Source organism: Pseudorasbora parva, chromosome 9 (assembly GCF_024679245.1).
Source record: "Pseudorasbora parva isolate DD20220531a chromosome 9, ASM2467924v1, whole genome shotgun sequence".
NCBI lineage: Eukaryota > Metazoa > Chordata > Actinopteri > Cypriniformes > Gobionidae > Pseudorasbora > Pseudorasbora parva.
In genome coordinates this window covers 8,596,630-8,613,768 of record NC_090180.1, presented here as the reverse complement: position 1 = coordinate 8,613,768, position 17,139 = coordinate 8,596,630, and the positions used below count along the sequence as shown (strand labels likewise).

Here is a 17,139-nt window from a genome sequence, read left to right as displayed (position 1 = left end):
GTGTGTGTGTGTGTGTGTGTGTGTGTGTGTGTGTGTGTGTGTGTGTCCGTGTGTCCGTGTGTCCGTGTGTCCGTGTGTCCGTCCAGACATAAGGTAAAGGTCACATTAGGGACCATAAGATACATTTTCCATAAAAGATACTGTTATTGTTATTTCTTTAAAATTAACTTATATAGTGAAATATTAATTATTTCTTTAAAACAACTAAAATATTAGGCTACAGTATTTACATTTTTAGTGTTTTTGTAGGTCAGTGTGGTGTCACGGAACAAGAAAATTTTAAAAGAGAAGGCCCCTTTAGGCATGTTTTGTTCAGGTCAAATAAGCAAATTGCTTGATATTCATGAATCATCATGAAATGATATTTGTAATATTGTTACCCTTGAGCATGTTGGAAATCGTTTTTGACAATAATTATTACGATTATAGCTATAGTCACCAAATCATTTCCCCAAGAAATGTATGAAACATTAACAAAGGTTATTTATTATTCATGTATTTCAAATTATGTTTTTGAAACCAGTTTATCATCTCAAACATCCTTATTTGTCATTGATTCATATTTTATTCACTACACAACAACGGATCTAATTGTGTGGCTTTACTACAGCCAAGCAGCGATTGAAAGCTCTATCAGAACACTTGCTATTTGGTTTATTCATTTTATTTACATATTCATTGAATATATAATTCAGCTCTTACGTTAACCTATTTTTATAAGATGGAGAGATGAGTAGCCTATGCTCTGTCATAGGCTACTTCAATTCTATATGTTCCATCATTCAAATAAAGACAAAGAATGGGTTTATAATGTTACAAATGAACAAAAATGCCACAGAGAACAAAAAATAACCAAATAGGCTACCAGAAACACTCATGGTCGCCTCGCCTGTGGTTCGAGGAAAATGCGAGATTCACTCAAGCGAGAAGCAGCGAGGAGCGAGCGTGCGCCTGCGATGACGCGCTGACATGTTCTCACTGGAGGCGTGCGGCGCCATGTGCTGCTGTCCGCTTGTGACGGAAACATACCTAGACACAAAGGAGCGCATGGTCTAAATGCAGCCCCACCCCGTAAAAATAAACAAAGACCCTAAGCTTCATTACTTGTCTAACGTGGGTCCACATAAGACATTCTCTCCGAGAAGATCATCTCTGTAGCCTATCTAAAAGTACAGATAACGTCCAGCATGATGGAGCAGTCGATGCACATGCACAAAGAGAGGAGCGCGCGACTTAACCCTTGCGGTCGTGAACAGAACTCTCGTCTTTATCTCATTTCTTGCACATTACGGGTTGATGACTGGAAATAAACGGGGGCTAAGATGCTCTCCGTGCGTTTGTATTAAAAAGTGAACCGCCTCCTCCCTCGTTTCTGTCCCCTCCCTCAAGAAACCCCCTTCTCAGCCTTTTGTGTTCACGGTGCCCTACACAGTCACTGCATTCCTGTTTCGATTACTATCCGCTCATCCGAGAGCTCTGTATTAGAGATCTCCATGAGAAAGTGGCCCAATTCCGAGGAAATTACTCGCATATACTTCTGGGACTTTGCGACGTTGAGGAAATACAAGTGGAGTGTCCAGTCCCATTCATACTTTTATCCGATCACTTACCTTCAGCGGACGGGGGGAAGTGAACACAAAGATATATTGTACAAGCGTGAAATGGATTAAGTCGCACCAAGGAAAGCTGGAGCACCACAGAAGAACGAAGCGACGGCGAAGGGGTCGGAGGGAGTCGATGAATTTCCAACATCAGCGAGAAAGAGGTGAGATATCAGTGTCTGTCGGATGGTGACCGAGCCTGTTCCCGGGAGCTCTTAAAGGCAGACATGCTGAAAGCTGACATATAGAATGGAGATTTCGGGTCTTGTTTGTATGTGTGTGGGTTTTTTTAAATGCACATTAAATATAAAAAGTTCCTAAGCATTACGTTGTGTGTTTCTATACAACATCCAGAATAATTAATGACACCATTTCAGGAAAGGAGATATGTGTAGCCTATGTGAGATGGTAACTGACCACGAGGACATTTTGAAATGCCAAATCAACGAAAATTGAATAAATTGTTAAATAATAATAATAATAATGAAGGAAAATCTACCTATAATTTACGTTAAATGGGTTTCACACACGATGCGCCAGCTATTATGTGCTAAAAGACAAATAGAAGATTGTCCCGTGAAATCGCTTATGATCCTTCAGCACTGATGATTCCCTTCATCTACACCTCCGGTCGCCATGTGTCAGAGCACTGCTCGGTCGGATCAGTTTCAGTACCATGTAGTGGACAGCGCAGCTGGTACAGTAGATCAGACATTCAAGGGTGGGAATTGTGGGGGGCGGGTGTGTTCGGCCAGAAGCTAACCTCACCCCGCCCCCCCACCCACACACACAACCACACAGGGGTCAAAACAAAACAAAAAGATGGACATTTTTGAAAAAAATGATAATTTTTATTAATAAGTGTAACCTACATTTAATGAGCATTTGGGTGATTCTAATTGCAGGTAAGCCTACATTTAGTGTCCAGTGTCCCTATATTTTCAATGTAAATAAATGTTTTGTTAAAAGTAAAAATAATCTTTATATATTTATTTAAAAATATAATATAATATAATATATATATATATATATATATATATATATATATATATATATATATATATATATATATATATATATATATAATAAAGTATGTAATGTGTTTGCCAAGCACTGAATTATTAAAATTGAACATGTTTTTAATAAGATATTGGAACAAATTTCTGTTAGTGAAGTTTTTTTACTTCTCCAATTATAAAATCCTTTATAAATGTTTCAGTGACCAAAAAGTCACATAAATGTAAAATCTGAGGTTCGGGATAAACGGTTGTCTTTCAAACTCCCTCTGCACACCATAGGATAGCGCTTCAACCAACCAGAGCAACGAAGGAGGTGAAGTGGAGCTAGTTTTCGCTGTATCCGGTCGGCAAAACTCCAAACACATCTTCCTTTCTTAAAAATGACTTCAGTGTCGTTCTTTGTTCTTTTCTCAAAGAAAAGCTTTACTCCAAGTCTTCCAGAGCCGTTTCTAAAGACTGCTGTTCGCCAGTTTCTTAGGGTGCTTTCACATCTCTAGTTCGGATCATTTGGTCTGAACCAAGGGCAAACAATTATAGATTGTTGCATTTTCAGGCTTTTTTGGTTCCTTTTTCACACCACACTGATTGCTTTGGTCCGAACCAGTTGAAACGAACCAAATTGCAGGCACATGACAACATCCACATGACTCATTGGCCTTTGCGTATTTCCTAAACTGCTTTTTGATTGGTCAGAATTTACGTGTGGGAAAATTCCAACAGAAGATGAAAAGCCAGCAAACTACACAACACTATGGAGAAACGACTGTGCAGGCTGGTTTTGTTCCTGGCCATAATCTACTACATTGTAGATGTCTATAATGAAGAGCGGATGCGGCTTGAAAACAATGTTCTAATACATTGCACGCTCGCCGTTTGCATCGCTCGTCACTTCAAGCGGAGGCGTGCATTAATTATCCTCAGCTCTGACATGCTCATTTTCCAAAAATATTGCCAACGATCTATCAGGTAATGTCATGCACATAATGCCAGCACAGCTGACTACGGAAGCTGGTTTAGTCCAAAAATGATTAGTACTTTTGCAGTTGGTTCTGTTCGAGGTCGGATCACGTTGTCACCACAAACAAACCGCTCCAGGGTTCGTTTGAAAGCGTACTGAGATCACCTCTTCAAGGAGTTCTTGGTACGCTTGTCTGGTCCGCTTTTGGTGCGCAAACGAGTGTGATTGCTGCTTTCACATCCGACCAAACGAACCGTACCAAAGAGGGAAATTAACTCTAGTACGATTCAGCCGAACTAAATGAGTCAGGTGTGAAAGCACCCTTAGTTTTCAAGTGCTTGCGGAAGTGTCACAACCCTGCCGTCATTGTGTTGACTCACCGACTCCCGATGTGATTGGCCTGACTAGAGTTTGGGTTTTCCAGCTCGCAAGACAACAGAGAGTTCTAGATGCCCTGGTTGCAAATTATATTTGCTGCCGGTAGGGTGCGTCTAGATTTCTATAGGCTACAGGAGTTTGCCTACGCCAGAGGAAGTAGCCATAAAAACCTACTTGTAGCCTGTCACAGGTTCGTCACATACTGGCCCATTCTCACCAGGGACTATGCCTACATTTTTAATAATCATTCTAATTGACAATAGTCGAATCCACACCAAAACGAATATTATGGTGCTAATTAGCAAATTAGTTTGTTCAAAGTATGATTTTGCTAACATTAGGCTTTGAGCAACCCTCTGGTAAATGGACTAAATGGACTGCATTTATATAGCGCTTTTATCCAAAGCGCTTTACATTTTTGCCTCACATTCACCCATTCATACACCGACGGCGATGTCAGCCATGTAAGGCGCCATCCAGCTCGTCGGGAGCAGCTGGGGTTAGGTGTCTTGCTCATGGACACTTCGACACTTGGTCAGGTGGAACCGGGGATTGAACCACCAACCTTTCGGTTTGTAGACAACCTACATGAACCACTGAGCCACTGCCGCTCTGAAGTCCCTTCTTTCACTGCAGACATTTTAGGTTATCTTAGATCTTGGGCATGGGCGCAGACTCTTGCTCAGGTTCTTTTCAAACATCTTTGTGTTGAGTAAAGCAATCAAAAAAAATGATTTAAATGATCATTCACTTTCTCTACGTTTAGCACGTATTTATTCAGTACCAACTTCCCACCAGCTCAGACATATTGCTGAAGAGGCTCACAGACCAACTTGATTGCTGCTTTATTGCTATGCTCTTTTTATTTGCAAGCCAATAGACTCCTTGACAGCACAGACTTGAGTCTGTTCATTCTCGGCCTTCTCCTTATCCCCCTCTCTCCTCAGAGACAAACAAAGTTGTGCAGGATAAATAGTCCCCTCTCCCCTGAAAAGAGCCTTCTTTGTTTGTGCAGTAAGAGGCGTGGAAGCCGATATGGTCACCATGTGTCACCCAACTTTCATTAGCTGTCCGCCTGAAGAGAGATGAGGCTATTCAGGCTTTTGCATGCTATGTCAATAGTGAATACCACAAGGCAACTTCAATAAGGGAAGCCTAACTAAGTCACTAATCAGCTGTGTGGGTGTATGCAGAACTGAGCATTTACAGTGCTAATATCGCTGTTTTAATCTAACACTAGCCAGTAGTATTAAATCCTGATATCGATTGGCTATGCAGTCTACCTCATCAAATCCCACCACAATGCTGTAATATCATCCAAAACCGTTAATGTTGCGCTGCAGTAATGTGTCTGGGTTTGAACCCCTTAAAAGTACCTTTGAATTTCATAAGATCTAGGACAGTTAAATTATGTTTTGCAGTACTGCGAAACACAAAGTACTCTCCAAGACTTTTTTTTTTTTGCCGCAAAAACCAGTGGATTTTATTACACGCATGAGGAAATGCTTGATGAGCCTTATATCACGGCATGGTTTGCTTCCTAATTGATTAGTATCCTCTCTGGAAAAAAAAAAATCCTATATCCCACAAAAATTATTCCGTTTTTCTTCCATGTAATGTTTTTTTTCTTGAGGCCAATCAAATGAAAATAAATTTACACTCTCTGAATGTGTCTACCCATTCGCATCATATTTGCATGCTTAGCAAGACAACTTGCAAACATGCCCAGTGATTCATTTACCAGACGGATTTAAACACTTAACTATTCCAAGACCATTTTATGTTGAGCCAAATAAAAGTTGCCGGCTATTTAATACCACAAGCATAGGCAAAGACGTACTTATCTTTCAGCAATGTGTATCTAAATGTCATGTGTTTGATCTTATTCTGTCTCCACTCTTTTCACTTTTAGATTTTACTCGGCCAACCCCCAAAATGATGTCTCCAAAAGACAAGCCCAAGAAGAAGCCTCCCAAAGACAGCATGACCTTACTGCCATGTTTCTATTTTGTGGAGGTATGAGACGTATTTTAGTTGCTGTGGTGAAGCTTTAACAATCTCTACAAGCCTTCTTCATCCTGCCCTTAAGCTGCCGGGAAAAAAAAAAATCGCATGACGTTACGCACCACTGCCTTATCCTGTGAGGAGAGTCATATGCATAGAATGCTATTTACACGTCACTTTGAGTTACAATATGATGATTTGATTAAACTTATGAGCATGTGCATCTTAGCTGTGCAATGAATGACATGGAATCACTTATAAATGTGAAGTTGATTTTTAAAACCATAGATGCCAATTATTTTACGTATAGTGAGTCATAAGCTGGACAAAAACTCAGCTTCTTACCATGCTAAATGAAGGCAATGTCAAATACATCTTTAACCAAGAGATTTTAACAGGATTATTTGGGCTTAAACTGCTTTATTCCTTTTTTAAGGATATAGTATTGATGTAAACATCTAAGAAAAACAATTGTGAAACATGAATGGAAAATGTAACTAGTTACTGCTAGACTTATTATTTGTCTTGGTTGATTTATTTGTCATTACAGTTGATTTAAACAAAAATCTAACCAAGTGGCATCTGCAAACAAGAGCCAGAGCTTTTCTCAGAACTAACATCACTCTTTTGCAATTAATTTAAAAGACTGGCCCCAAGTTAAGTTTTAGTGTTGTATAAAGTCAGTTTCTGTCCCACATAATGTTCATTGCATTACTGTAAACATCATTATTTGGCAGTCTGTCACGATGCAGTCTGCTGATGCAGATCTAAGAATGCAGTGTGAACTTTATTAAACAAAACAAAAGAATCCAACATGCAAACGCAACATAACGGTGTTCATGAAACACAAACAGCACCAGACAATGAACTGACAGAACTGAGGACATCATATACACAGAGAGTAATAGGGAACAGGTGTGTGTTATTAATGAACAATGAATAACCATAGCAACAAGCGTAAACATGAACACAGTATTTTCACGGGTGGATTTTGGCTTGTTACGTCAGAACCGGAACCGGAACCGGCCATTAATTTTTTCCTGGATTCTGATTGGCCAAGATGGGTTACGGTTAGGGTAATATTGCCACCTGTTTGTTTTTGCGTTTTCATGTGGAAGCATGTTTTTATTTTTTTTATTTTTTACAGATGTATGTATGGACTAGGCCTAAGAGCCTTTAAAAACAAAACAGAAAAACACAGATTTTGACAGTCCACAAGTGTTCAAATGCTTTTAGCTTAAAGGGACAGTTCATCAAAAAACTAAAATTCTGCCATCATTTACTCACCCTTAAAGCAGCACTTGGCTACTTTTGCTCTCGGGGTCCCCCTACAGTTTGGAAAAAATAATGTCCTCAACTACTGTCGTAAGATCTGTCATCCTACAACAGGGGATGCCATCGCGCGTGCATTTGTTGACATGACAACCCTGATAGCCCTGAACTAGTGATGCGTGGCTCGTCTCATAACCCGCGGACCCCGTATGTCTATTTAATGGTCGCGGGTGCGGGGCGGGTTGTAAAAATATATACAGTGGTGCGGTGCTGGCCAAATAACTTCATAAAAGTGGCGCCGTGGGTCAGTGCAGCACTAACAGTTAGCCAGAACACTCCAAGAGTTCACATGCAGGTGTTCTTCTGGCGGCGCGTGTGAAATGTCTTCATCCCAGGTAACGTTACAGTCAGTGGCATAAGTTATGTTTCAGCATGTCATATGAATATAATTTCATGGGTTTTATTTTTTTTCAAACGCCAAATAATCACCATGCTCACGTTTACAAGCCAGTGTCATTTTAGTAGTCTATTGGTTACCGTTTTACAGAATCTATATGATACTTCAGTTCAATGTTTGAGTGGTAGGTAATCACCGTAACAAGCATGACAGCATCGGTCGGGCACGCCTCCTTCAGCTCAAGCCGACGAGCAAACGCTGGTCACATGTTGCTCCTCGTGCTGGCTTTAATACTATCATTTTTTCGTTTCCTCTTATTGCTTTCCTCCAACAAAATCTTTTCTTTCTTATTTGTCTCTGCTGCTTCGGACATGACTATATTATCCGACGAACAAAGTTGGGCTCGCACATCCGAATTTAAGGAAGTGTGGGTGTTGGTGGAAGTGACGTATATGCCGTAAAGCAGTCGAATTTTGTAGTTCTTTTTGTTCTCGGGTTACTACCCGAAACCCGAAGTTTAAAAGTACGATTAAAACCGATACAGACCCCATCAAGCTATGGCAGACGTGTCATTCAACCTATTGTAAGTCGATTTATCATCACAAGAGTCTTAAAAAATATATTATGAAGGTTGAAAAGTTACCTAGTGCTGCTTTAAGTTGTTCCAAACCTGTATGCGTTTCTTTCGTCTGCTGAACACAAAAGAAGATATTTAGAAAAAAATATGGGTAACCACAGTTTGGGGCATCATTGACTTTCATGTATATATTTAAAAAAAATACTATTGAAGTGTCAATGGTGCCTCACAAACATTCTTCCTTTGTGTTAGGCTGATCAAGATTTTTTTTTTACAGGTTTGGAACAACTTGACTAAATGATGACAGAATTTACATTTATGGGTGAACTATCCTTTTGTATGAAAAATATCTACCGGTTTCACAGTCAAGGTTTAAGGTCTAATCTCAGACTAAACTGCATGTTTGATCTGTTTTAACTGAAAGCTTTAATCTTATCTTTAAATACGCCATTGTTTTGGCTCAAGATGCACACCAGTAATGTTTTGTTTTTTCTAAGGCACATTTATAAAAGCTATCTAAATGTCCTAATTCAACTAAGGCCTAATCCTGGCTTAATCTAAGCCCTGTCTGTGAAACAAGGCTTAATTTTTTAGAAAATATGCAAAGCAGATAAATAACGTGGTTTAATATTTCAAGAAATTCATAAATTTTTAAGTGTTTAAATGTTTTCGAGGCCACTGTATGCCTATTGCCTAATACTGTTGGTATTACTGCATGAATGATTCATGAATTTGTCCATGCAGTAAATTTTGACTGATTCCTCCCTCCATAATCCTCTCCTGTGCCACCTTTCCCATAACCCACCTATTCTTTCTCTATCCCTCTCAGCTGCCAATAGTGGCATCCTCCATGATCTCTCTTTACTTCTTGGAGCTGACAGACATATTACAGCCAGCCAAAGTTGGGTTCCGTTGCCATGACCGCACACTGAGCATGCCCTATGTGGAAACGGGAGACGAGCTCATCCCTCTGCTCATGCTGCTCAGCCTGGCCTTTGCTGGCCCTGCAGCGTCTGTGAGTGTTCATACTCTATTCATAAACGGCCTAACCTATTTATCTCAGTGTAGCTACTGTGAAAATGGTACAAAATCCTGTTACTCTATTCATTGATGCAATGTGGACAGTAACAGCTTACTCTATTCATTGATGCAATGTGGACAGTAACAGCATGGCCAGTGAATTGCATGATCAAGGACTGAGTTTTAGCATCTTGTGTAAAGCATAATTAAACACTTGACAGATTGCATTTCTAATGTTGCTTCAGGCAGCTCTCATTCTTCTGTGCATTTTTGGCTTAGATCATGCTGGGTGAAGCCTTGATGTACTGTATGCAGTCCAAACTGAAGGTTCGGTCTGGTTCAGAAGGGAGTATCAATGCAGGAGGCTGCAACTTCAACTCCTTCTTACGCAGAACAGTGCGTTTTGTGGGTATGTTAAAAGAAACCTCAGTCTTGTAATGGGAAACTACAATTAAACAATGTTTAGTTATGAAAAATGTTAATTTGCTGCATATTCAATATGTAACGAATGCAATTATTTAGCATAATATTTTTTTCAGGATTCTTTGATGAATAATGATAGTTCAAACGAACAGCATGTGCTTCACAAGTTCACACGTACATGAAATCATATATATATATATATATATATATATATATATATATATATATATATATATATATATATATATATATATATATATATATATATATATATAATCAATTAATATATAATATCATTATATATAATAGTAAATTATGCTTATTTGGTGTGCTGTCCACCAAGGGCTCCGAGCTGGAAAGGGTGAGGGACGGCTATATCCACCGGCTTCCTGAACGTGCTCCTCCCAAACTTTGATAAAGTAATTTAAATTAGAAATATTTTGTCCATAACCATGTATTCAAAAATGGGGTATTTTTATTTATATATTAATTGGTGGTTATGGCCCTGTTTTGACTATGAGTCAGGTATTTCTCTGTCCATCTGCATTTCTGATTTTATATCTAAGCTGGCCTGCAAATCAAGTCACAAATGACCAAATAAATATGTTCTATTGTTGTAGAAACATCTTGAAGTTGAGCTGACAACAACTGCCATAAACCAAGAAAATCTCACACAAATTTGTCAAATATACTCAACATTTGGAATAAGAAGATTAAGGGTACAGTTAAAATTAAATAATACACATTAGAATGGTACTTGTACACACAAACAGCTTTAAAGGAGAACTTGAGGAGAGCAATTTGACGGTCCACTAAATTTCTTATTCTTAGTTTTAATACTTGGGACTTGGGACCTCCTCTGACTTCTGTTCTGACATTCATTATTCATACACCCGAAAGCAGTCAGACATTTTTACAGGTTTGTCTATTTTGGAAGAAGCATATGGTCGAGTGTTGGCCATGTAAGACTCACACAGACAAACAAAAACAAGTCTGGCTCTGTTCCACACTGACAGTTTCTCTTCCCCTCACAGGTGTTCATGTGTTTGGGCTGTGCGCCACGGCATTGGTGACTGACGTTATCCAGCTGGCCACTGGCTATCATGCTCCCTTCTTCCTAACTGTGTGCAAACCTAACTACACGCTGCCGGGAGTGGCCTGCGATAAAAACCCCTACATTACCCAGGACATCTGCTCAGGCCGGGACCAGTATGCCATCCTGTCAGCAAGGTGAATGCAAAAACAACACCATTGCATTTAGGCTATTACCTGATTTGCATATTTGCATATACCTGCTAAAAAAACGCATTGCATATAAACAGCACTATCCACATGCGCAATTCCCTAGTGTTCCGCATCGAATGTGAATACTAAACAGGATGAAACATAGATATTCTTTATGTTTATTTCAAGGTTTCAGTTTCAATCCCCAATGCAATGTTTTCCAAAAAGGATTACGAATGTCAGGCGCCACATAGAACAAGGAAGATAGGGAACAGAAATGACACTGTGTTTTGCTCACTGAAGTGTGATACATTCCTCCTGCATCTCTTCCTTAGCTCATTTACATTTCTTCCTCACATGCTAAAACTCTTGGCTGTGCTATTTTTTTTTTTAAATTATTTTTTTTATTCATGTTACTGAAATCGCTGTATTTTTCCCCTCCTTTTTCTCTCTCTCGTGTTATCAGGAAAACTTTCCCCTCCCAGCACGCCACTCTGTCTGGGTTTGCAGCTGTCTATATCTCCGTAAGCATTTCTCTTTATTTCTCTCAGGGAACTTTGATTTAAAAAGGATCTGATGCAAAATACTTGTCATTTGGAAAATTGTGCCACTGTGATTATTGAGATAGCACTCCCAGCAAACAATTTTCCGTTTAAAAGACGTCTAATGGCCTTACAAATGCAGCCCTGGCATCAAGGATAAAACTAGGCAAAATTTAGGCTGTCAGTGAAAATTTAATAGACGTCTAAGAATAGACTAGTCGTCATTTGTGGCTTCACACAGGCCATGCATATTACATGTCAAATAAATTAAACCAAACACCTTGTAATCACTGCTGACTTTGCATTCATTAAGGAATATCATACATCTCGCAAGTTAGAATATCATACATCTCGCAAGTTATTTGCGACATGTAACCAATTAAAAAAGTGGATATTTTGGATAAAAGTGTGATAGTCATAACCAGACTAAATCAGGTCTATAGTTAACCAAAATGGGGAAATGACAATTGCTTGGTGAGCTGTTATTAGAAGGATCCCGCATCAGCATTAAGCAGCGTAGAACCGTGTCAACTGCTGAGTGACCTCTGATAGAGTGTAGAGTATATAGGCCACAGTCAGCTTGCTGTCTGCAGCTGTAGAGCTAGAGATGCTCATTAGTCTTCTTTTGTTAGCTATGCCTCGTTGAACTCAATGTGGGATTCCAACTGTTAATGAAGTCTCTTGACAGTAAAGAGAGACATTCAAGCTGCTGTAACTACACTTTATTTTAGTTAATTCTAATAGGAAATTAGTGTTATCCTGTAGAATCTAATTGGCTGACCATAGTTTAAAAGCATGAAAAATCGTTGTTGTAAAGAAAAAAAAATTAAAGGTCCCATTCTTCGCGTGTTTTCAAAGCTTTGATTATGTTTACAGTGTGCAATATAACGAGTTCATGTTTCGTGTGTAAAACAACTATATTTTTCACAAAATTTACTTATCTGCAGTGGCATAGCACCAAATTTTGGGCCCTGGGTACAAACCATCTTGCTGGGCCCCCGTACCATGTATGTGTATGTATAGAAAACGGACTTCCCTGCCTCGGGCCCTGGTTACTCAGTACCCTTTATCCCCCCAGTCCCACGCCCCTGCTTATCTGTACAGCGCTATTTCCTCTGTCCTAAAAACGGCCTGATGATTTCCTTGTTCTATGAAGTCCCTCCTTCAGAAATACGTAACGAGTTCTGATTGGGCCAGCGCTTCCCATGTTGTGATTGGACATCAGCTTAGCGCACTTTGCCCGGAAAGGTCCCGCCTCTTACCATAACGGGGAGATGCAAGCGCTGAATGCGCGCTCTTCTCCACGTGGGAGAGCAACAAGACCACGCCCCCTACGCCCCCTTTATTTATGCTCTAACAGCAACATTACACACTAACTAAAGTTTGAAAGATAGAATCGCGAAGAACGGGACCTTTAAATAAAACTCAGGCATTTGACTCAAGTGAAGTAGACTAGGAATTGCATGCTTCCCCGTGGAATTACAAATGTCTTCTCATTTAGCGGACTTAACCTTTTAAGGAAAATTAAGTATCTTGTAAAATCCATGATTGAAGTATCACTATTTTTCCTTATTTACTTATATTGAATTAGCTCTAAATATTATTAAAAATATAATATTATAACATATACTTTAGGGTTCACAATGTGAAAAAAACAAACTTTAAGTTAAAAAAAAAGTTTAATTTGAGAAAGTTGTTAGGGGTCATTTCATATTTTGGGGGGGTTTACTAGAGTAGTTGTCCTGTTGTTGTGACACTCATGTTTCTCTACTCAGATGTACTTCAATGCCACCATCTCAGACAGCACCAAGCTTCTGAAGCCCATGTTGGTGTTTGCTTTTGCCATAGCAGCAGCCCTGGCAAGTCTGACCCAAATCACCCAGTATCGAAGCCACCCGATTGACGTCTACGTGGGCTTTGTGATTGGGGCTGGTATCGCAGTTTATCTAGTGAGTCTTTAATTGTTTTGTAGTTTGCTTCTTTGAACAATTTTTGCTTTGACAGTTTCAATTTTAGGTTACCAGAGGATATCAAGGCTTATTTATCTTCCTTCTTTCACTCTTTTATAATCTGTCAACTGCAAGCTCTATATTTAGGATTTCTATTCTATTAGAGGAAGAGAAATCCTCCAGGATTCATCAGGGGCAATTTCACAGCTCCTTTTCACTCTCTCCATGTCATCTCTTTGCTTCGTCTCTTTCCTCTGATATGCTTTTGTGTTATAATCTCCATAACCACTCCATAAAGTGGGTTGAAACGATTTCTGAAAGTATCATTTACATTAAAATAGAACAGAAATAAAAGGAATAAATTAATAGGCAAAAAAATGAAGCATAAAACTTTAAAAGTCTTTAAACTCTGTATAACTGATGAACAGTAAGCGTTTTGTTTTTACACTACATGACCAAAAGTATGTGGATTTCTTTCTAATGGGTTTCATTTCAGCTACACCCTTTAAAAACAAATGCATAAAATCATAATACAGCCATAAAATCTTCTCAGACAAACATAGAATGGGGTACAAAGAAACTGAAAACAATACGTAGGAGTATGTGTGTGGAGTGATGAATCACAATGAAACACGAATTACACGGTGATGCTCCAGAACAATGGAGATTTCCTCAAATCTGGTGAGAAATACACTATATTGCCAAAAGTTTTGGGATGCCTGTGTTTACATGCACATGAATTTAATGTCCTCCCATTCTTAATCCATAGGGTTTCATATGGATTTGGTCGATTCGATTTGTTTAGCGACTTCTGCGCACCGTGTGCCTCAGCATGCACTGACCCCGCTCTGTGATTTTTACGTAGCCTGTTGCTGTTAAGTTGATGTTGTTCCCAATTGCTTCCACTTCGTTACAATACCACCAACAGTTGACAGTGGAATATTTAGTAGTGAGGACATTTCACAAATGGACTTCTCACCTCATCGGTGCTTGATTTTATGCACTTGTGGCTATGGAAGTGATTGGAACACCTGAATTCAATGATTTGGAGGGGTGTCCCAATACATTTGGCAATATAGTGTATAATAATAAATAGATCCTCTACCACAGTGAAGCATGAAGGAATTTAGGCTTTGGTCAGAGTCCAGATTTTAACCATATGATGAATATTTGGTCTCGCATTAAACTCAAATGAATGTGGAGACATTACTCATGAACTTTTTGAAGCCATTCAAATTGAGTAGAACAACCCTGACTGTTCTGTAAAAACCTGTCTGTAAGTTGGGGGAGGCTATTCTGTGTTAAGCTACAGTGTTTTTGTAAATCTTGCTAGTTTCCTGATCAGTGATTTGTGATTTAAAATGGTTAAGACCACTAATAGGCCGCTAAACATTTAGCCATTTTTGTCTTGGCCCTTTTTTATTTTCAATTCAGCTCTAACACACCTTTTTTTCCAGCAATCCGGAGCACCCTGATTGTCTAAATTAATCAGAAAGGTAGCAGTCTAGTAGCTGGGTTGGCTACCCCTACACTAAATATTAGGGAAACCTTCCCACAATAAAAGCTGTGATAGCAGCAACAACTAATGCCCAATGTTCTGAAATTAAATATTCAATAAGTACATATGGGTGTAGTGTTTAGGTGTCCACATATTTTGGGATATGTGCAATATAATTAATTTGTCTTCATGATGTAAAAATGTCTGATTAATTAGTGGACTCTCATTAATCTTGCAATAACAAGTGTATCTCAAATTCCAGGCACTATATGCGGTGGGGAACTTTAGGTCCAATGAAGAGGCCTCCCCTAGGCCATTGAAGCAACCCCATCCTCCACAAAAAGATCCTCTAAGAGAACTGACACAGCGTGGCCATGACTCGGTGTACCAAAAGGCCCATGCTTCTGAGAGCAACGATGAACTATCAGCTCCACCTCATGTTGCTGGTCTGAACCGTAAGGTGCGTCGAGAGAAAGCCTCAATGGGAAGCCTGAAGAGAGCTAGCGCAGATGTAGAGCTCTTGGCTCCTCGCAGCCCGATGGGGAAGGAGACCATGGTGACATTCAGTAACACACTACCCCGTGCTAACACCAACGCCATGGAGGAGCCTGCTCAACGTCACATGACATTCCACGTGCCAATGGACTCTCAGCGTTCAAAACAGCTGGTATCCGAGTGGAAGCAGAAATCAATGGAGATGCGCAGTCTCAGCCTTAGGGACGAGGAGGATGAAGAGGGAGAATCTGCTGATAGAGTTGAGGGAGTTGAGGAGGATGCTTCAGAGGAACTGGGAATGCCGTCCTCCCTTTATCCTACTGTGCAAGCCAACAGGGGGGCAACAACAGCAGCAGGTGGTGGCAGGGTGATGATGCCTCAGAGGACGGGTGCTCCGCAGCTGGTTCATATCCCAGAGGAAGCCACCAGACCACCACCAGTGTCACCTAAAAGCGCCATCACAAGGGCTAAATGGCTGTCCATGACAGAGAAAGGTGGTCCGGTACCAGCTGCCACGCCAGAGCCCCCACGGCTACCCAACCAACCAAGAGTCATGCAGGTCATTGCCATGTCAAAGCAACACGGTCCAGTAACCATTACCACACCAAAGTCCTCTGAGACTGCCTCATCCTGTGCTACCTCCAGCACTGGCTCAGAGTCTCCGTACTACCGCATCCCATCGGAGCAAGACAGAAGCAGCATTGTCACGGTAGACGCTCATGCTCCTCATCACCCAGTGGTCCGTCTGTCTTCAGGCAATGGGAACACCTGGGACTGGAGAAGCACCTCCAATGGCAGCACAGAGGTCCATGAGACTAGTCGGACACTGCCCAGGCAGGAATGTGTGCGTGATTATCGTCCCATGAAAACAGACTCCCTCTGTTCCTCTACCAGCGAGCCTGACCCAGGGATCCTGCCTCCACCTCCTCATCCAGACCTGCTCTTGGACAGCAGTCTCAGCCGAGATTCCTCACTTCACCGTAATTCCTCGATCTCAGCTAAAGACTGGGAGCCCGGACAGCCTCACCCAGAACCGGACCACTTCTTTAAAAACTTGCAAACAAACAGACAATTTAAAGACTGAGGAGATTTTTTTGGGAGGACTCCAATGTGAATATTTGTGTTTTCAGTGGATGGCGAGAGAAGACAGCCTTCTTAGCTATCTCACATTGAGCATCTGGGGTGGATTAGTGCAGTGGAGCACCAAGAGGATCACACAGACTTGAGGAGGCTGCTTGGTGTATATGCACAAACTGTGATTCACAAAATTCAGACAAATTAAATACAAAATCAAGTTGTAATTAATACATGCATTAAGGATTTCTACTCTTTTCCATGTTCACAATTTTGAATTGCAGAAATGTTATCCTCTTTCAAGCTAAATTCACATTAGCTAAGACAAAACAACCAACCATATTTACAATCTTATTTGAGGTTTCATTCATACAGAATGATTTAAATTGTATTTTACGGGAGGAAATCATGTTTCAGTTCTCTAATGACTCACTGGGGACAGATTTATTGTTGGAATAACAGGTAAGTCTAATCGCTTTGCTGTGTATGAAATCAGTTTTAAGTAGGCCTAGTCACTCTCCTTTTTATACTAAAATATGAAGTACTCTTGCTTGTTTGTGCGTGTTGCATGTGTGTTTATTTATGTGTTTTCCAGACCTTTGGATGGACTGTTACATATCAGCAGGGATGGCCTCTCATTTTGCTGCCCAATGTTAAGGTTTTTGTAACAAACTTTGAAAAATAAAATTGTAATAATATGTGCTTTTA

General features: G+C 40.1%; 1 protein-coding gene across 1 annotated transcript; it reads left to right on the top strand.

Annotated features, from left to right (window-relative positions):
• Positions 1-1,306: 1,306 nt before the first annotated feature.
• On the top strand, positions 1,307-17,139 carry plppr3a (phospholipid phosphatase related 3a). Its single transcript, XM_067453725.1, has 8 exons — positions 1,307-1,765; positions 5,869-5,972; positions 9,036-9,221; positions 9,506-9,635; positions 10,684-10,879; positions 11,340-11,397; positions 13,191-13,364; positions 15,125-17,139. The coding sequence occupies exons 1-8, from the start codon at positions 1,738-1,740 to the stop codon at positions 16,439-16,441; spliced, it is 2,193 nt and encodes a 730-aa protein (XP_067309826.1). The 5' UTR covers positions 1,307-1,737; the 3' UTR covers positions 16,442-17,139.

Bases quoted from the DNA above. Each gene is read 5' to 3' on its own strand.
- plppr3a (XM_067453725.1), top strand. From the start codon at position 1,738: ATGAATTTCCAACATCAGCGAGAAAGAG. The intron at 10,880-11,339 runs GTGAATGCAAAA...TCGTGTTATCAG, and splicing joins TATGCCATCCTGTCAGCAAG to GAAAACTTTCCCCTCCCAGC. The intron at 11,398-13,190 runs GTAAGCATTTCT...TTCTCTACTCAG, and splicing joins TTGCAGCTGTCTATATCTCC to ATGTACTTCAATGCCACCAT.